The following is a 20,942-nucleotide window of genomic DNA, read 5'->3' as shown; positions in this document are numbered from 1 at the left end:
TTCACCACTGTGCATTATCTTCTGTAACAATCCAGACTCTTACACTCAGCCACCTACAAGACAGGTCCACTTAAATGTCCAGTGAACATCTCAATGACTCTAGATTCCTTTCATTACCTGTTTCTCCCAGTCCTCTCCATCTCACTATTACTTGCTCAAGACAAAAACCTAAGAGTCATCACTCTTGATTCTTCTTTTCATCACTTTATTTTTTTAGAGACAGGGTCTCACTCTGTCACCTAGGCTGGAGTGCAGTGGCATAATCAGCCAAATCCTGGGCTCAAGCTGTATTCCTGCTCCAGCCTCCCAAGCAGCTAGGATGACAGGACTGTGCCACCATGCGTGGCTAATTTTTAACATTAATAGAGACAAGCTGTGTTGCCCAGGCTGGTCTCAACCTCCCGGCCTCAAGCAGTCCCTCCTCAGCCTCCTCAAGCACTGGGATTACAGGCAGGAGCCACTGTGCCCAGCCTCTTTTCTTCACTTTCTACATACACAATAGCCTTCCAGAACTATCAGATGAGAGATGATATTTGAAAGTCACCAACTTAAATATGAGAAACAAAACCAAGAGAATGCATGAGTTCTAATGGAGAGCATATAGAGTTTAAGGATTATTCATAATTAGCAAGTAGGAAGAAGGCAAGATGTTAGAAAATAACCATATCCAGGATAATCCTAAAAACTTTAATATGAAATAAGACCTTATTAAATATTAATAAATTTGATAGTAACTATTTTATTAAATGCCAAATACCCAAAATTTAGAAAACATATTATTTTTAAAAGTTATGAAAACAGATTTTGTACAGTTTTTAAAAATTCAGCGAATGCCTAAAATTGAAATAATTATTCATGCTTATAGCTTTTATTATAAACACATTTTAAAATATAAACTTGTAGTAGAAATATGCTTTTGAGGACCCTTAATCCTTCTCTTAATTTTAAGCCATTTAAAAAATTATTTACATTTTAGAATAGTAATAATAAAAGGTAACGTTGTTGACTTACTAATAACTTTTCGAAGTTAGGTAGATACATTAATTGTATAAATAATGTTTTGTACATTTCAAAATTATTAAAAAATTAGCTATAAAAATTTAGTTCTGGTGTTATTTAGCACTGGTATTACTGTTGAGTTTAGCATTACGGAACACATACATGTAACTTATTTTTATTTTTATTTTTTGAGACGGAGTCTTGCCCTGTCGCCCAGGCTGGAGTGCAATGGCATGATCTTGGCTCACTGCAACCTCTGCCTCTTGGGTTCAAGCTATTCTCCTGCCTCAGCCTCCCAAGTAGCTAGGATTACAGGCACGTGCCACCACACCTGGCTAATTTTTTGTATCTTTAGTAGAGACGGGGTTTCACCTTGTTGACCAGGCTGGTCTCAAACTCTTGACTTCGTGATCCACCCATCTTGGCTTCCCAAAATGCTGGGGTTACAGGTGTGAGTCACCATGTCTGGCCACATAATAATATTTTTTTTTAACACTACATCCAATTACTTTTTGGAGAAATTTATAGGGATCTGAGTAGAACTTAGTTATTTTTTGTGATAACCCCTCTTTAGAGTGTCTTAAGAGGATAACCCCTCTTTAGAGTGTCAGGCGATTGAATAACTTTTTAAGTTGTATTTACTTTGGAGTGAAAGTGCCTTATATATTATCTCAGTGTTCTACACAGTTAGAGGTATTCATGCCTGCTAGATCAATTGGGCCACCATTTTAGAATTATAGAATAAATCATCAGCAAGAGGTTTTGAATAGTAGTTACAGTTTTTACCCACAAGAGTTAATATTCCATCCCATGTTTAATAGCCTGTAGTGAATATACTCCAGTGATGAATGAATGAGATTTAAACCTATATTTTAAAACAATAAAATTCTATTTATCATTAAGTTTTACCTAATGTAGGCTTTCTGTTAAATTTCCTATATAGAGTAATTATTTGGTGTTCATGGCGGAACTGTTCTGGTGGTTTGAAGTGGTGAAGCCGTCTTTTGTACAGCCTCGTGTTATTCGTCCACAAGGAGGTAATCAATCTTTTTAATTTTTAATGTTCCTATGAACAGAAAAAAATGGAATGTTGATATAACCTCACCTGGCTACGTTTTTAGAAAGCAGCCTATTAATTTTTTTTAGATTTCAGCTATTACCCTTGATAGATTCTCCTAACCTCTTAAAATGGTTAGAGGAGAAGAAAAAGAAAATGGAGGGAATGGCTTTGAATTTGAAGTCTTATGATGTGGAACTTTTAGCTGTAACTGTCCATTTCTTTTCTTTGCATCTTTTATCCCTATCCCAGCTTTTATTCCCTTTTAGATTCTTAGTTTTTAACATCGTGTTACCCAGAATCCCCACAAATTATTGTTTGGCCTTAACCTGCAACTTGAATTTGCCATTAAACCATAAAAAGGTTTGTATGGATTTTTAAACCTAGTGGATTTTGTGGCTATTACAGTATTATGAACTATTGATTGTATATAATAAGAATAAAACTAGTAAGAAATAAAGGGGTTACTGTAAAGACCCCTAGATATAAGGAACAAAAAATCTTCCTAAATTTTCTATAAAGTGAAATTTCACATAGCAAAACCAGTTTTCTCTTGGCTCCCATTATAGAACTAGAGGTTTATTTCTAGGCTGGGTGCAGTGGCTCATGCCTGTAATTCTAGCACTTTGGGAGGCCGAGGTGGGTGGATTACCTGAGGTCAGGAATTCGAAACCAGGTTGGCCAACATGGTGAAACCTGGTCTCTACTAAAAATACAAAAATTAGCCGGGCATATTGGTGCATGCCTGTAATCCCAGCTACTTGGGAGGCTGAGACAGTAGAACTACTTGAACCCAGGAGGCAGAGGTTGCAGTGAGCAGAGAGCGTGCCACTGCACTCCAGCCTGGGTAACAGAGACGAGACACCGTCTCAAAGAAACACACAAAAAACCCAGAGGTTGATTTCTATAGGGGAAAAAATGATCTTAAATTATAAGCTTAGCCCACTAAATAACTTTCTTCCAGCATAACTTATGGAAACATTTCTGTCTGCTACCAATAGGTGTCCCACCCAACACAAAATATGATTATTGTGCATCCCAACAACTTAGCAACTTTCCTTGGCTCCAAAGTTTGTTATTTTGTAACTGCTACCGCTACCTCCACCTCCACCCAGCCTCCCAAAAATAAAAGAAGAGAAAGTGATCGGGAAGGAGGAAAAACATGTAACCAAAGGGGAGGCATAGTCTAGTGAGTACAGTGAGGTTACTTCAGGCAGCCCACCTCATCTCAGGCAAAAATCTGTGAAATAAGCAATAATTCTAGTATTGCTAAGCTTCTTAACGGCAGATTCTGAATTATTGTGTCATTATATAACATTATATAACTTTTTTACATGCCTATAAAGAAATTGAGATGCTCCCCTAAAGCCATTGAATGAAGTCAGATATTCTTAGTAATTTTCATAACCAATATTTGTATAATTTTTTAAAATTATTAACAGAGTTTTCACTACATTGCTTTCTGTGATTTCACCTGTGAAACCCACTGTTCAAAATACCAATAACTGTTGCATCAGCTCTCAAAGTCAAAAAGTAAATTGAGTCTTCCTCCAGAGTTACTTACAAAAATAAAAGTATACCAGCAGGTTTAATTGTTTTCTAAAGAAATTCTGTTTTTCTCTAATTGACCAAAATACCAGCTATTTCATAAAGAAGCAGAGCTGACCATGTGTGCCTGAAGTTCTATGAAAGCTTTCACAAAATTAAACACTCAAACTTATTTTTGTTTTAAATACATATATTTATTTTATGTTAGGCTTTTCCCCCCTCATTATCCTTAATCAGGTGAATTTTTTAATTTAAGAAATTTTTGGCCAGGCACGGTGGCTCACACCCGTAATCCCAGCACTTTGGGAGGCCAAAGCGGGCAGATCACAAGGTCAGGAGTTCAAGACCAGCCTGGCCAATATGGTGAAACCCCGTCTCTACTGAAAATACAAAAATTAGCCAGGTGTGGTGGCAGGTGCCTGTAGTCCCAGTTACTCGGGAGGCTGAGGCAAGAGAATCACTTGAACCCAAGAGGTGGAGGTTGCAGTGAGCTGAGATGACACCATTGCACTCCAGCCTGTGCGATAGAGTGAGACTCCGTCTAAAAAAAAAAGAAAGAATTTTTTTTTAAATTTTTTGAACTTAAGTCTGAATACTTCAAAAAGAGCTTAAAGAAACTTGACCCTTTGAAAATTATTTAAGAAGAAAACTTTATGCTCTGATTTCTCAATACGTAGAAAGGGAAATAGAAGTTAAATTTTATTATAAATTTATTTATGGTCCAGAATTTTTCATAGAAATATGCTAATTTGAGGGTCTTTTTAAAAATCTTTTATTCCAGCTGAACCTGTAAAAGATATGCCTTCAATTCCTGTCTTGAATGCTGCCAAAAGAAATGTCTTAGATAGTAGTTCTGACTTCCCTTCAAGGTAAACTCCACAATGACTTTATTTTCACCATTTCTGTTCTATTTACTAATTAAATCAAATAATATTATATTAAATAAGGTTTTTAAGAATTTCAGTTGGATTTTGAACTGTTATAATTAGCTTACCCTATTAAAGCCTGTTTTAACTTAAATGTAAATTGAAATATACACTGAAATGAATGTTTATATGTACCATACTGAAAAGATGGGAGAATATATTCTAAATTCCCAATAACCAACCTAAAACTAAACTTTTGATGTGTAACTTGTTCATAATTGAGAACTGTAATAGGTAACTCTTAGGCCTCAGAGGGAAATTTTGAAATTCTATTAGGATTGCTACATATTTTATTTTAAAAATTTTTGAAGGTTTTTCCTGCTGTTTTTTTTTCTGGTTAGGATAGCTATTGAGAGATCACAGTGTTACCCACACAACGGGTGGGTTTGGTCTCTTGGCAGATGACAGTCCAAAGCCACAACCAAGGAGGATTTAACAAGACAAGAGGATTTTATTACTTGCAGCAAGTAAGGGGGACACCGGGAATAATTCCCCAAAGCAGTGCCTCCTCGAACAAAGGTGAAAATAGGGCTTTTAGATAGGCTGGTTAGCTGAATCATTGTGTGTAGAGGTGGAGTAAAGGCAGTAAAGGCGCAGTCATCAGTCATGCTTCTGCATACTGGCATGTATAGAAAATGAGGAATAAGCTCCTCCTTGGATGGGGTTTTTGGTGTGGTAATAGTAATACATCCCCGACTCAGGCATCTCTGCATCCACCCAGTTTGTGTAGTTTTTGTTTTGTAATGTGGGGTTGGGCTGCTTCCTGGAACTTTCTGAAACAATAAAAACCTCAAGGTGCAACAGTTACAAGCAGGTACCTTTTCACAGTGTGTACCTGAAAACCCAAGGACCCTGGGTTACAACAATAGAATATTTATTACAATATTGAATCTTTAATGTTTTAGTACATAATATTAGGAACTAAATTGAAAGCAAAGTGAAAATGTCCTATCATATTAATACCTAGGTAATCCTGACTTCTCACTCAGGTATGTGATAGGAACATTAGTTTGTTTAAAAATGTATTTCAACAGCTCCTATAAGCAGCTTTTTATTTGTATTTATTAGAACCTACAATATATATTGACTTTGGACTCCCTAATCTATCTGATTTTTTAAGTTAAAACTAATGTCTTTTGTGGGTTTTTGGAAATTCAGACACATTCAAAATACATTTTAAAAATTATGAGTAAAACATTCAAAGTAATTTCTGTATGAATTCTTGGCTTAACACAAAAACATGAAATTTAGCAGGCATGGTCGGTCAATAGTGACATTTCCTTCCTTGAAGATTTAGAAAACACTCAGTGTTCTAGGTCATCACTCTTGCTCTATTAAATCTTGAAATTCCACTTTTAAAGTGGAAAGTAAAGCTTTCCACTCAAAGATTAGATTATTCCATAATTATTCTAGGAACCTAAATGGACAGTCTCCCCCATTTCTGAAAAATGTTTTTAATTCATGTCCTCTGGAAGACTCATCTCTTTTCTGTCTCTCAGACATCTCAGCGGCTCATTTTTCCTATTTTTTCCAGCAGAAACTCTTTTTATAATGCAGATGGATGTCTACATTCTTTTCCTTGAAAAGTTATTGTGTAGCCATTATTCTAGGCTATTCTGGGTTCCTACTCATCCTCTTGATTTCTGTAAGTCTCCATATGGTCCATTGTAGTTCTCCAACACTGTGGAACTTTTGAGAAAGAATTGAAGTATTTTTGCCCTTCCTGGGAATAATGTAGCCACATCTACAAATGTTAGTGCACCTAAATAATGATTTTATGAGAAAGAAAAAAACAAAGGAAGAAGACAGACAAAGCAAAAGATGTTTTCAGCAGCTACTCCACACACTTGGTTGTTAGAAATATACAAACATAGGTCCATGAGCAGAGAGGCTGTCAAGGTCTTTTACTAGGGTGTATTTTATCTATAGTTTTTAGAGATTTAAATTTGACCAAAATATTTCAAATTGGTGAGTTTCATTTTACTTTTTTATATATCAGTTTTTATGTTTATAAAAATGAAAGTAATTCATATCTCACAAGGACATTGAGATGTATATGAAAGTACTTTAAGTTGTTTGGCTAAAAGACATAAAATATATATAGATATGTACTGTAATCACAACCATTGTTTGGTTTAAACAATATATTATGTTTCTATATCTTTAAAATTTAGGATGTAGAATCAGAGGTGGTAGTGTTGTTTCTAACTTAAGACATTCTACCTAAAATTTATATTAAACAACTAAAATATAACATTTTAAATTTATTTTCCATTGCAGTGGGGAAGGAGCTACATTTACACAGTCTCATCATCATTTGCCTTCTAGGTATTCACGTCCCCAAGCTCATACTTCAGCCTCAGGTAATATATTTGAAAAAGCCTAGGAAAATACTTTTTTAAGTAGGTTACCTGGGAAATGATTTGAGAGTAAATATAAATAAACAAATATCCAGGGTTTTTTTTTTGCCCCCTGCAAAATGGGTATTATAACACTAAAAGCATGATCAGTTTCACTGTGCTTACTTTTCTTGATAAAATGATCTCTAATTCTCCTTATGTACCTACTTAATTTGTATTGCTATTAATGAATCCTCAAATACGTGAAATCTCTTAAATTGCTATAAGTTAATTTTTTTACGTGATTTCAATGGCTTTTTCTTTTTTGCATTTGAAGGAGGAATTAGAAGGTCTTCATCTATGTCTTATGTTGATGGCTTCATAGGGACATGGCCCAAAGAGAAAAGGTAAACAAAGATAATTACTTTTAGTGTATTCAGATTATTAAGAAATGCAAATTGCATCTGTGTCTTTTATTGATAACCAAATTGCTAAAACTTTTAATTAGTTCCTAAATTTGAAAAAGGCAGTATAGGCAGATGAGAGAGAGGTAAAAGAGGCTAACTTTAAAAAGTAGCTAGATAGCCCTCCCCTTACCTTGAAGACAGTATGATTATGAGAACTGGGGAAAGAAAAGAAATGTAATTTCAAATAATTCTTGTTAAATGATACTAAAAATCATTTCTAGGATTTTAAAAGGATTTTTCTCTTTAACTTTTTTTAGATCATCAGTGCATGGCGTATCATTTGATATTTCTTTTGATAAAGAAGATAGTGTACAGAGATCCACTCCAAACCGAGGAATCACTCGTTCTATTAGTAATGAAGGACTTACTCTGAACAACAATCGTGTATCTAAACACATTAGGAAAAATTTGTCCTTCAAGCCAATAAATGGAGAAGAGGAAGCGGAGAGCATTGAAGAAGAACTTAATATAGATTCTCACAGTGACCTCAAGTCTTATGTGCCCCTTAACACAAATGAACTAAATTCTAATGAGAATATTCATTACAAGCTTCCAAATGGAGCTTTACAAAATAGAATACTTCTAGATGAGTTTGGCAATCAGATTGAGACACCAAGCATTGAAGAAGCATTACAAATAATTCATGATACTGAAAAATCTCCTCATACACCTCAGCCAGACCAAATTGCTAATGGCTTCTTTCTTCATAGTCAAGAAATGAGTATCCTAAATTCAAATATCAAGTTAAATCAGTCTAGTCCTGATAATATAACTGATACAAAAGGTGCCTTGAGTCCCATAACTGACAATACTGAAGTAGACACTGGAATTCATGTTCCTTCGGAAGATATTCCTGAAACTATGGATGAAGATTCTTCATTGAGAGATTATACTGTAAGCTTGGACTCTGACATGGATGATGCATCTAAATTTCTTCAGGATTATGATATACGAACCGGCAACACCAGAGAAGCTTTGAGTCCTTGTCCAAGTACTGTAAGTACCAAGTCTCAGCCAGGCAGCAGTGCTTCTTCTAGTTCTGGAGTTAAAATGACCAGCTTTGCTGAACAAAAGTTCAGGAAACTGAATCATACTGATGGAAAAAGTAGTGGAAGCAGTTCTCAAAAAACTACACCAGAGGGCTCTGAACTTAATATTCCTCATGTGGTTGCTTGGGCACAAATTCCAGAAGAAACAGGGCTTCCACAGGGACGGGACACTACCCAGCTCTTGGCTTCTGAGATGGTGCACCTTAGGATGAAACTAGAAGAAAAGAGGCGTGCTATAGAAGCCCAGAAGAAGAAAATGGAAGCTGCTTTTACCAAACAGAGACAGAAAATGGGAAGGACAGCATTCCTTACGGTAGTGAAAAAGAAAGGGGATGGGATTTCTCCTCTACGAGAGGAAGCGGCGGGTGCAGAAGATGAGAAAGTATATACTGATCGAGCAAAGGAAAAGGAATCACAAAAAACTGATGGACAAAGGAGCAAGTCACTGGCAGATATAAAAGAGAGCATGGAGAATCCTCAAGCCAAATGGCTAAAGTCTCCAACTACACCTATTGATCCTGAGAAGCAGTGGAACCTGGCAAGCCCCTCAGAAGAAACTTTAAATGAAGGAGAGATTTTAGAATATACCAAATCCATTGAAAAGTTAAATTCATCCCTGCATTTTCTCCAACAAGAAATGCAACGCTTGTCACTTCAGCAGGAGATGTTAATGCAGATGAGAGAGCAGCAATCTTGGGTGATTTCACCTCCACAACCCTCTCCACAGAAACAGATTAGAGATTTTAAGCCTTCTAAGCAGGCAGGCCTGTCATCAGCCATTGCACCATTCTCCTCAGACTCCCCTCGTCCTACTCACCCATCTCCACAGTCTTCTAACAGGAAAAGCGCGTCTTTTTCTGTTAAAAATCAAAGGACTCCTAGGCCAAATGAGTTAAAAATAACACCTTTGAATCGAACCTTGACACCCCCTCGGTCTGTGGATAGCCTTCCTCGGTTAAGGAGGTTTTCACCAAGTCAAGTTCCTATTCAAACTAGGTCATTTGTATGTTTTGGGGATGATGGAGAACCTCAGTTAAAGGAATCCAAACCTAAAGAGGAAGTTAAAAAGGAGGAATTGGAATCCAAAGGGACTTTGGAACAGCGTGGACATAATCCAGAAGAAAAGGAAATCAAACCTTTTGAGTCAACAGTCTCTGAAGTCCTATCACTGCCTGTCACAGAGACTGTATGTCTGACACCAAATGAGGACCAATTGAATCAACCCACAGAACCCCCTCCTAAACCCGTTTTCCCACCCACTGCTCCAAAAAATGTTAATCTGATTGAAGTTTCCCTCTCAGATTTGAAACCCCCTGAAAAGGCTGATGTACCTGTTGAAAAATATGATGGAGAAAGTGATAAAGAACAATTTGATGATGACCAGAAAGTATGCTGTGGATTCTTTTTTAAGGTGTAGTATTAATCTGCATAGTTTTGGGCATCTTCATTAGATGAGTGTGGTTGTGTTGGATTTGTTTTTTTTTTTCAGTTGATATGCTTCTTTCAGTAGCAGTCCCTTTTGATACAAGTCCATCCCTGTGGACTGTAGTAACATTCAAGCACACTGTGGTTTCCAGTATGGACTCAAAGCTGTAATAAATCCTTTTATCACATGTTAAGATATATTCTTTGGTTTTGCTCCTCTACTGCTCTTTCTCACTTTAACAAAAGCCTTTTAAAAATTAAGGTACTCAGATCTCTTCAGAGAGTGATTCCATTTGTCTCTAAATCATGTAACACTGCCATTTTTTTTTTAACAGAATGCTACTCTAGACACTAATAGATATTAAAATTTACCGTCTAGAGACTCTGTTCCTTGCAGAGAAAGGGAAACAGAGGGGAAGAAAATCATTAGTGTAAAACAGGCAGTACCTCTGTTGCTTCATTTCTATTCCATTCATTTCCATATCTTCACCAGTCCATTACTCATCTGCTGGACTATGGTTACAGCTTCTTGACTGGGCCATCTGTCTCCAATCATGCCATTCAAACCCTTTAGCACAACATTCAGGGACTTTCACAGATTTACCTAAATCTTTTTGTCTAGCCTCTTCCCTGTAATTTTATTTTGTACTGTTCTTTAAGATTAACTTCAAGCTTCATCTAAAGCCTTTTATAATTCCTTCAGTCAAGGTCAAATGTTTCATCATTTGTCTATCTATTGTATCCTTAATATACTTACACCTGTCCTGTGTCCTGGAGTTTTCAACTGTTTCGTATGATTTGCTTTGTCTCTTAGACCATGACCTCCTAGAGGTGCTGCATCTTTTTATTTTTATTTATTTGTTTATTTTTTGATACAGAGCTTCGCTCTTGTTGCCCAGGCTGGAGTGCAATGGCGCGATCTTGGCTTACCGCAACCTCTGCCTCCTGGGTTCAAGCGATTCTCCTGCCACAGCCTCCTTAGTAGCTGGGATTACAGGCATGCGCCACCACCACGACCGGCTAATTTTGTATTTTTAGTAGAGACGGGGTTTCTCCATGTTGGTCAGTCTGGTCTCGAACTCCTGACCTCAGGTGATCCACCCGCCTCAGCCTCCCAAAGTGCTGGGATTACAGGCATGAGCCACTATGCCCAGCCAAGGTACTGCATCTTTTTAATCCCCATAGTATAGTAAAGTGTCTGGCAAACTACAATATATGTAATTTGATAGATGAAGACATATATGAATGTTTGAACTAATTACTTGAATGGTGTCTTCTGACTTTCTCCATTCAGAGTTAAATCTCTTTCTGGGTTTCCATACAAAGCCTGTTGTTTGTGCCTCTTCCCCTTGTGATTTTTTTAGGCTCCTTGACCTGAGGTACCGTATATTTTAATATATGTAATATCTGACACTATGTTGTGAATGTATTAAGACACCAAAGAAATGTTTATTGAATTACTCATTGGCAGGGACAGTTGACAAGGAGACATTAAGACAGTGAACCACTTCTACACCAACTTGTTACTTTGGTGAATTCTGAAGCATTTTGGAAGCCCCCTGAGAACTAGGGCTGTCCCTAAGGATTCAGGTAGAAACTAGGGCAGGCCCAGGAGCCCTATAGATAATGAACTAGCTCTCAAATTAAAAGAACTGTAGAGGAGAAGTATAATCACGCCCATGTTTTCCTCAATGGAAAAATTTTCATTGTACTTCAGAACCTATCAAGCAGACTGTCAGTACCTCAATTTAAAATCATGCAGCAGTAGTTTCATTTATGTGATAAAACATTGGGTGGCTAATTTTGGGATGTTTTTACTTGAGGTATTTTTACTGAGCTTATATTTCAAATAAAATTCAAATGCAATTTTAAAAATTGGTGGGGGAACTCCCTACTCTAAGTTACTAAGTTAGGGTTAAAAAAATCTTTTGTGTTTTTTTGTTTTTATGGTTGTTCTTTGCAAACCTCATAGGTTTTGACAGAGTGTAATTAAATAAGTTTGCGTGTCCTCTTTTATTGATGGAACTGTTACCACTGTAGTTCAGTTCTTCCTTCATAATTCCTGAACCACATCCACATTCAGAAGGGTTATAATAGAGAGTTCAAACTTTCAGTTATAGAACTAACCACAAAATGTGACTGTAACAATTGAAAATGAGAATATTGGTACCTAAAATGTTTCATCGTTTTCAATGAAATTCGTTCTTAGGATGATCAAAAAGCAGAAAATGATATGGCAATGAAACGGGCAGCTTTGCTGGAGAAAAGATTAAGAAGGGAAAAGGAAACTCAACTCCGGAAACAACAGTTGGAAGCAGAAATGGAGCATAAGAAGGAGGAAACAAGGTAAAGGAAATTGCTGGGTCAGTGCTAGGTCTGAACTTTAATGATGCATGGGCATATTTAGAAAAAGTTGGTAAGTATTCAAAGAGGTGGTCTCTCATTAATTTTTATTAACAGATTTTTTTTCCAGAGAAGTTTGTAGTATAGATAGAGAGCTGGATCAGTGCTACTTTTTGGTGCTTTGTAGAAATCAATTTATTTCCCCGAAGTATTGCCTAATTTTACATTTTTATCTTAAGTTTAAGGCATCGCGTGGTAAAGTTCTCTAGAAACATTAATTTCAATAATTAATTTAAATGTTTAAAAAACATTAAAATAACTTTCCTGGGAGACAGGTATACACACACACACACACACACACACGTAGATACGTACACATACAACCTAAATTATCTCAAATACCTTTATTTTTTTAAATTTCTTTGACTCTTCCTTCCCTCCTTTATTTATTTATGCTTAATCCCATGTCTCAGCAGAATCATCAAGTAATCAAGTACCTTTTAAATGAACCATTTATTCCCCAAGGTGATGAAATAGAATTATCCCTTCTCATATCAAATACATAACTCCTGTGTGATTTGTCTTTGGTATGCAGAATAAGTACTGTAACCATTTGATTTCTTAGGCGTAAAACTGAGGAGGAACGTCAGAAGAAAGAAGATGAGAGAGCACGCAGAGAATTTATTAGGCAAGAATATATGAGGCGGAAACAACTGAAACTAATGGAAGATATGGATACAGTAATTAAACCCCGTCCTCAAGTAGTAAAACAAAAAAAACAGCGACCAAAATCTATTCACAGAGATCATATTGAATCCCCCAAAACACCAATAAAGGGTCCTCCAGGTAACATAGCTTATTATGAAGAGTCTGTTCATAAAAAACACCAGCTTGGTTGGTTTGTCATACTAACTTGGTTGTACTTTGATATGCAAAATTGGATACACACTTTGAGATTATGCATGCTCCCTTTTAGAAAACCAGAATGAGCAAATGAAGTTTTTAATGAATTGAATGTATTATGTGTGCATGCATATATTCAGCAGAACAAATGTGAATGCTAAAAATCAAATCTAAATATTAATCTATTAGGGAACTCTGCCCTCAGATATAATCTCCTTGAACTATTAACTGCCCTTTACATACTTACAAATTTAAAGAAATGTTATATGCATGAAATGTACAAGAAACATGTTGGTATAATAAGGAATGTAAGATCAAGAGTTCATAAGTCCATCCTTGAAGATAGAAATGGTTGAAAGTCCAAATTTATAATATCTGGAGTTGAGAGAACATATTTCCTTTAAAAGTCAATATGCATACTTATTATTATTATTATTATTATTATTATTACTATCATCATTTGAAATGGGGTCTCAGTCTCTTGCCCAGGCTAGAGTGCAATGGTGTGACCATGGCTCACTGCAGCTTCCACCTGCCTGGGTTCAGGTGATCCTCCCACCTCAGCCTCCTGGGTAGCTGGGACTACAGGTGAGTGCCACCATACCCAGCTAATTTTTTTGTATTTTTTGTAGAGATGGGGTTTCACCATGTTGTTCAGGCTGGTCTCGAACTCTCGGGCTCCCAAAATACTAGGATTACAGGTGTGAGTCACTGCACCTGGCCATACTCTTTATTTTTAAAAAATCTTGGGCAGGGATAAATTTGTAAAAAGAAAAGAAATCTTTATTAAAACCAAATGCCATGGAAGTTTTTTAGAGAATTCTCATAACTATACCAAACCTGAGGAAAAATAACATAATATTGACTATTTAAAGAGAACTCTGTATTCAGGCCTGTAAAACGAATTGATATAATTTTCTACCTAGAATTTAGATACCATGAAATATTTTTTTTTCTCTTTAGGATCACAGTATCATGTCTCATATTAACACTTTCCTTTTGGAATGCAAGTTAGTTTTATTATTATTTCCTAAAAGTAGGTTCCTTGCTAATTTTAAATAAATTGTGTATATATGCATGCAAGCATATTATGTGTTTAAATTAAAAGTACAGAGAAAAGGAAAAGAAACTACAGAAGCTCAATTTTTATATGCTGGTGTTATCTAATGAACAGACTCTTTGCTAGTTGCTCCTTTTAAATTTCTAATTTTGTTTTTATTCAGGATCATGAATTTATCGTGTTTTTTCAGTCTCTAGCCTTTCTTTGGCATCGCTGAACACAGGTGATAACGAGAGTGTACATTCAGGCAAGAGGACGCCAAGGTAAATCTATAACATACGAATATTTTTACAGAAAAGAGTATAGTGCCTGCAATTACACAAATACTAAGTAAAAATTCTTTCATGTTTTTATTTTATATTTTGTAATGACTAAATCATAATCACAAATTTTTCTAAGTTTTGCTGACTTAGGACTGAGTTTCTGTTAAATTATGTAAAAAGGTCTATTCATTTTTCAGTGCTTTTTGTCTTTTAGAATTTAGAATTATTGACATTGATAACATACTTTTTATAAGCTATGAAACATTAACAGTAATTGTACATCAGTAATTGCTAATATGATTCTTATTAAATCACAGTCAGTAGAATGAGAGTACCACCTTCTCTAGTCTATCACTAATACAAAGGGGTTTTCCCCATTAGAATAATTCCAAAGTGGGTTGCCTGTGACTTAGGAAAGATCTCGTTTGTATTTTCTTTCTCTAGTATATAGATTAGAAGCTAAAAGTCAGTATTTTATTACTTTATACTATAATATCATATCAGAAGAGAACATTTCTAGTGACAATCATCATCTTAGAGTTCTTATCTTTGTATTACCATCCTTTGTGTTATTTGCCTATTTTCACATGGAAAAACATTCATTCTTTCCATAGATATTTATAGAATGCTTACTATGTTCTAGGAACTTGGATGTGTAGCCGTGAATAAGACAATGTTATATTATTTTTTATTATTTATTTATTTTTTATTTATTTATTTATTTATTTATTTATTTTTGAGACAGAGTCTTGCTCCGTCGCCCAGGCTAGAGTGCAGTGACATGATCTCGGCTCACTGCAACCCCTGCCTCCTGGCTTCAAGTGATTCTTCTGCCTCAGCCTCCTGAGTAGCTGGGATTACAGGCGCGTACCACCACGCCTAGCTCATTTTTGTATTTTTGGTAGAGTCGGGGTTTCACCATATTGACCAGGCTGATCTCGAACTTCTGACCGTGTGATTTACCTGCCTCAGCCTCCCAAAGTGCTGGGATTACAGGCATGAGCCACCATGCCCGGCCTCATCATATTATTTTTAGGCCTTTAGGTTGATTTTGGTTGGTACTTTCATATATACCCTCTGGGCCCCGTTTTTTCTCTGTTTGAGACGTAAAATATATTTTATTTTCTAATTAGATCAGAGTCTGTAGAAGGCTTTTTATCTCCAAGTCGTTGTGGCAGTCGAAATGGAGAAAAAGACTGGGAAAATGCATCAACAACTTCTTCAGTGGCTTCTGGAACGGAATATACAGGTTAGTGTCTATACATTTTTAGAGAAACATTTGAATTTAACACACTCTTAAATGCAGGCTATACTAAAGAAAATTTTATTGGCTCACCTTTGGGCCTTAAGCGCAGGTGACTAATAAACAATGAATGCAGGTGGTCACTTTCAGGTAGTTGAGTAAGTTTCTAAACAAAATTAGTGATGCCACTTATATCTCATCCCTCTAACCAATGCTGGCCATTTCTGTGTGTAGTTTGGGTCTGCAGAAGTTTTAGAGAAGTTCTACATAGTTCCTCAGTACTGAGTAAAGGCTAGAATCTACCAAGTCCTCTCCCTAATACTGGGATTTCAGGTATCCAGAATTGTGCATCTTTAGCAAGTATTAAGAGGCTCTAAAAGATAAGAATGCATTGAATCTAGGAAGGTATCTAGCCTCACATATCCCCACCAAGTCCTCTTCTAGCTTCTAGACAGGCATGATTGGAATAAAAGCAATGAAGAGTAGAATGTGGGTTAAGGACACTTCTAAATAAATGAAGCAGGAGAGAAATCAGAAGAAATGTCAGCAGCATGTTGAGAGGTAAGATAGGAAGGCATGGGAGAACATGTATGGGGAAGAGCAGAGGGAAAAGGAGATGCCTCCATCTATCCATGATAGAGTGGAAGTGGAAACCCTAGAAAGGCTAGAGGTTAGAACTTGCTAGAGACCCACTCTGTAGCTTTTAATACTACCTCCTACAGCCAGTCTGACAGCCTTTAAGGCCTGGGATTTGACAGTATTTCCATGTTACTCCCTCTGCCTCTCTATGTTAGTTCAGTTGAACAATCTGAAAAAGAAAAGTATTTTTTGCCTTTTGAAAAGACTTAAATTACTCATGGACCCATTAGACTCTAAGCTAACCAGTAACCTTATAGATTTAAGAAAGAAGGTTAAATAGGCAGTATGACAGTTACAGCAATATTTTATTTTTAGTACTGCTCTCACAGGGTACTCCAGAAGGCCATAGGAACATCCTCCATATCTCTGGGTGGATAAAACAATGTTTTGGTTGGATTGCAGCCAGTAAGAGGCCTTTAAGCACAGAATTTGGTCTTCTATTACAATATTTCAACAGTGTAGGAACAATTACATCATTTTAAAATAGTAGTATTTCTGACTTAGGAATGTTATTTTTATTATTGTTGTTAAATCCCTACCATAGGACCAAAGCTCTACAAAGAACCCAGTGCAAAATCCAATAAGCACATAATACAGAATGCTTTAGCTCATTGCTGTTTGGCTGGAAAAGTAAATGAAGGTCAGAAGAAAAAAATACTGGAGGTAAGCATGTTTGCATGAAAATTGAATTTGGCAAACTGTAGAAGTCTTTTATCCGTTCAAGAGAATGTACTCTCATGGGCCTAGAATTTCAACAGCATGTAAAAAGATCTATAGCTAGACGTTTTCATTATCAGATTTAGTTTACTTTCACATTGGGTTCTGGAAGCCTGCAGATTTGATTAAAGACTAGCAGCAATAGGCTTTAAAATTTGTCATTGTAATAATGTTATAAAATGTGACTAAGAAATGTAACATAATTATATAAACTTTATTCAGCAAAATAAAGGGTTTTTATTGGTGGTGTTATGTTGTTTTTGTTTTTTATTTTAAAGGAAATGGAGAAATCAGATGCCAACAACTTCTTAATCTTGTTCCGGGATTCAGGATGCCAGTTCAGATCTTTGTACACTTATTGCCCAGAAACCGAAGAAATCAATAAACTGACTGGGATAGGCCCTAAATCTATCACTAAAAAAATGATTGAAGGACTTTACAAATATAATTCTGACAGGAAACAGTTTAGCCACATACCCGCTAAAACTTTATCTGCCAGTGTCGATGCAATTACCATTCATAGCCATTTATGGCAGACCAAAAGACCAGTAACACCCAAAAAACTGTTACCCACTAAGGCATAGAAGTTGGGAAATGCTTGCTTCAGAACATTCATGGTAAATTTGCACTTCATCTTTCCTGCCTATAGAAAATCTTTCTAATTGCCAACAAGACTTTTATTAATTAAAACTGGACATTAAGCTCTGTTGTCATGAACAACTGGAATGTAAACCACAGTGTTTTGGAGTGCAGAAGATTCTCACTTAGGTGATAAGTCCAAGTGATGAAGGAAATGTTTTAATTCACAAATGGAGATTTGTATGTGTTATCAGGTTCACCTGCTTGATATTAGATACATTAAAGCACTGAATTTTCATGGATATTAGTTGGATTTGTCATTGAAATATGGTTAAGATTACAAATTATGTGTTTTATTTGTTGCTTTTTTTTTAAACTTTTAATGTATATTCTTGTCTTCAGATGGTTTATTTTGCTATTTTTCTCTCCTGGGGGTTTATTCTAAGATACCTTTGTATTTTGTTTCATGTGGAGATCATGAAAGTAGGAAATATACCTTCAGAAGTAACTCGCACCTTTCTTATGATGTTAAGAGAAACACTAGTGTTTAGTTTTACAGTAACCCTCATATTTTAGTGGTGTTACCGCATTTGCAAAAATTATTCTGCTAAGTATTTACAACTCTATTTATTATTCACTCAAGTATTAACATTCTCTATTAAATAAGAGGAGGTGTTGTAAAGAGCTGCTAGTAGGTTCGCTTTAAACCACATGAGCTTAACCAAGAATATGTTATAAGAAGTTGCTGATTAAATCAGTGCTGTTTTTTACACCACTTCTGGCCAACTCAGAATAATTTAGATTGTTCTTTTAACAAAAAAGGCTTTCTATCTCTTTTAAAGTAAGTCACTTTATAAGTTGGCAGAAGTGAATGACACTTTGAGAGTAGTCTTTCAATCTGAAGATGTAAGACTTCCTGAAACAAGTTCTCAAGAAGTCTTTACATTATATTTATAACTCATATAAAATTATATTTAGAATTTTTAAACATGTACAAAGGGCTACATTTTAATTTTAAAATAGCTTCACATTATTTTACTTATATTGGGTTTTTCTTCGTTTTAATCCTTTTCAAGTGGAATGGCTTAGATTAAGTATACACTTGAAATCTCCTCTACATGATCTTTGTTCTTTAACAGTGTATACCAGAGGGTTAGTTGGGGAAAAACTTCATTCTCAGGAAAAGACTTGAATGATTATGTGACCCTGTTATGTTTCAGTGTTGTGACAACTGTGTAAACTAGGGGGGGAAGACAGTATTGTATCATAAATGAGATGCGTAGTTTGTTTTCTTTCATGGGAAGTAGAGATAAAAATATATACATTTCTCTAATTGAGTTGTTTAGAGAAAGAACTAATGTCTCATATGATGTATTTACTTATTTTAAAAAAAAAGAGTAGGAATGAGATGTCCCTGAGCTGTACTTTTCTATTATTATAAGGCCTTTAGGCATCAGTGCATCTGGGTTATCAACATTTTCTCAAATGCTGTCAATATTTTACTGTAATTTATGTTCTTATATTTATGTATATTTGTTAAAACTGTAAAAAAATTTCACAGATTTTTTTCCAATACCTGTGCAAGATACATGTGTAGCTCAAAACTATTTGTGATCTACTGTTTGCATGTAAGAGACCAGGATATGTAACTCTTATATTTTAAGTGTATACATATAGTGTATATAACATATGGATATTAAAAATGGGGAATTGCACATTTTACCTTTTAGACAATAATTTCTATCACAGAAGGAAGTGATTGTCAAATACACATTTAGATTAAAACTAAAAAATTATAAACGAATCTAATCAAAATGTGAATAGTAGTCAAAAGGATAATTTAATAAGCATTTTACATTACTAAATTTGTTCATTTCAATATTAACTAAATTTCCCTCATCAAAGCAATCTTTGTGATATTACTTAGCTATTATATAAAGAAAATTGGATGCAAGACAATGGAGAAACTATTTAAAACTAAACAGGACCACCCTTTATTCTTAAATTTGTGTGTGTCCAACAGTTGAATTGAATGTCTATAAGGTCTAAAGGTAGAATGTGAATATTGCCACAGAGTTCATTGCTCTCAGTATAAGATTTTACTTTATTAATGCAGAAGGAATATGGATATATTTCTTTAAGTCTGCAGATTTTTTTATTATGGTGCAGCTTTTTTTTTGAATTATGTTTTTAAAATTATACAGTTGAAAAATATGCCATTTCATAAAGTCTGGGGATTTTCATCAACCTTACTGAAACACATTGGTGCTTTCATCATCAGAGGTCAAATTATTATGATAACTATTCCATTAAGTTTGCCAAACATTTGTTGTGATTACCAGTGCAGCCTGTCAAATTCTGCTATTTGACACAGCTTTGGAAAGCTTTTAGTTCTTCTTGGTTTTTCCATTTTGTGTTAGAATGACTGTTACAGTTTTATTTGGCTGTTTAAAGCCAAATTCAGCTATTTAATTATGATTTCATGGACACTGTTGAGCAATGTACAGTGTATGGTGTGCTTACCTGTCCACTCTAGAGCATTGCTTACAGGTTTTTTGTTTTTTCAGATGCTGTGCTGTAAAATACTGTCATATTTGCTATTTCCTGGTACAGTGTAGTTTTTCCCCTTTCATTTGAATAAAAGCATGGCACCAAATGACTCCTTTTCTGTTTCTTGAATAAAATGTGGTTTTTGGTAAAATTATTTGAACTTGAGAGAACTCATTATATAGTTTTTCTATCCCCTAACCTATGTTTAATTTAATAACTTGAATATTCATAACAGGCAACTTGAAATAATTAGACTTTTAAAAATACTAACTTAAGGCAATGTTAAAAAGTCTGTAACTTTCTATGCTTAGCTCAGACGGTCTACATAGTATGATTTATAAATGTGCTTATCTTACATTAATCTTACTCATACTAATTCACTATCTTATGGTGAATTGTACCAGAATTAGCGCTCTATGTCTTTGAAACTGAATGGCCAGTGAACTCACTGATCTAGAGTAGCCATGAGAAGCTAGTTTTTGACCATTATTTTATAAGTTTCACTTTGATTTTGCTGATTCTGCTTACTCAAAGAAAAAAGTGTTTTTAAGAAAAAAAAGATCTGATAACAAAACTATAAATCTTCTTGCATAATTATACACCTGAAGAAATATGTGGTTAGTAGACATAAATGTGGTTCTCTACCTTGGGACCTTTTTGATAGGTTCTGTATCTTCAGAACACAGCTATCCTTCCACAATATTTACTAGTACTTTAATTTTCAGAAATAAAACTATTTAACCCTAAGACCCAGGCAACATTAGAAAAATGTACACAATGCCAGGTACAATGGCTCATGCCTGTAATCCCAGCACTTTGGGAGGCCAAGGTGGGT

At 35.3% G+C, this 20,942-nt stretch overlaps 1 protein-coding gene across 4 annotated transcripts in view; it reads left to right on the top strand.

The window, feature by feature from the left end:
- CAMSAP2 (calmodulin regulated spectrin-associated protein family, member 2) overlaps nucleotides 1-20,216 on the top strand; it is a 122,368-nt gene extending 102,152 nt beyond the window's left edge. For 2 of the 4 annotated variants that reach the window (XM_011990583.1, XM_011990582.1), the window contains 11 exons: nucleotides 1,943-2,036; nucleotides 4,386-4,473; nucleotides 6,859-6,893; nucleotides 7,207-7,276; nucleotides 7,594-9,796; nucleotides 12,020-12,156; nucleotides 12,779-12,999; nucleotides 14,307-14,379; nucleotides 15,513-15,628; nucleotides 16,806-16,924; nucleotides 17,257-20,216. In XM_011990583.1, the coding sequence (XP_011845973.1) occupies nucleotides 1,943-2,036; nucleotides 4,386-4,473; nucleotides 6,859-6,893; nucleotides 7,207-7,276; nucleotides 7,594-9,796; nucleotides 12,020-12,156; nucleotides 12,779-12,999; nucleotides 14,307-14,379; nucleotides 15,513-15,628; nucleotides 16,806-16,924; nucleotides 17,257-17,562 (3,462 nt within the window). In that variant the 3' untranslated portion in view covers nucleotides 17,563-20,216. Of the gene's footprint in view, nucleotides 1-1,942; nucleotides 2,037-4,385; nucleotides 4,474-6,810; nucleotides 6,894-7,206; nucleotides 7,277-7,593; nucleotides 9,797-12,019; nucleotides 12,157-12,778; nucleotides 13,000-14,306; nucleotides 14,380-15,512; nucleotides 15,629-16,805; nucleotides 16,925-17,256 lie in introns of all 4 variants that reach the window. The other 2 variants (XM_011990581.1, XM_011990580.1) reach the window with 1 other exon arrangement.
- The last annotated feature ends 726 nt before the right edge of the window (nucleotides 20,217-20,942 follow it).

This window comes from Mandrillus leucophaeus, unplaced genomic scaffold (genome assembly GCF_000951045.1).
Source record: "Mandrillus leucophaeus isolate KB7577 unplaced genomic scaffold, Mleu.le_1.0 Scaffold38, whole genome shotgun sequence".
Lineage (NCBI taxonomy): Eukaryota > Metazoa > Chordata > Mammalia > Primates > Cercopithecidae > Mandrillus > Mandrillus leucophaeus.
This window is presented reverse-complemented; position numbering and strand designations above follow the sequence as displayed.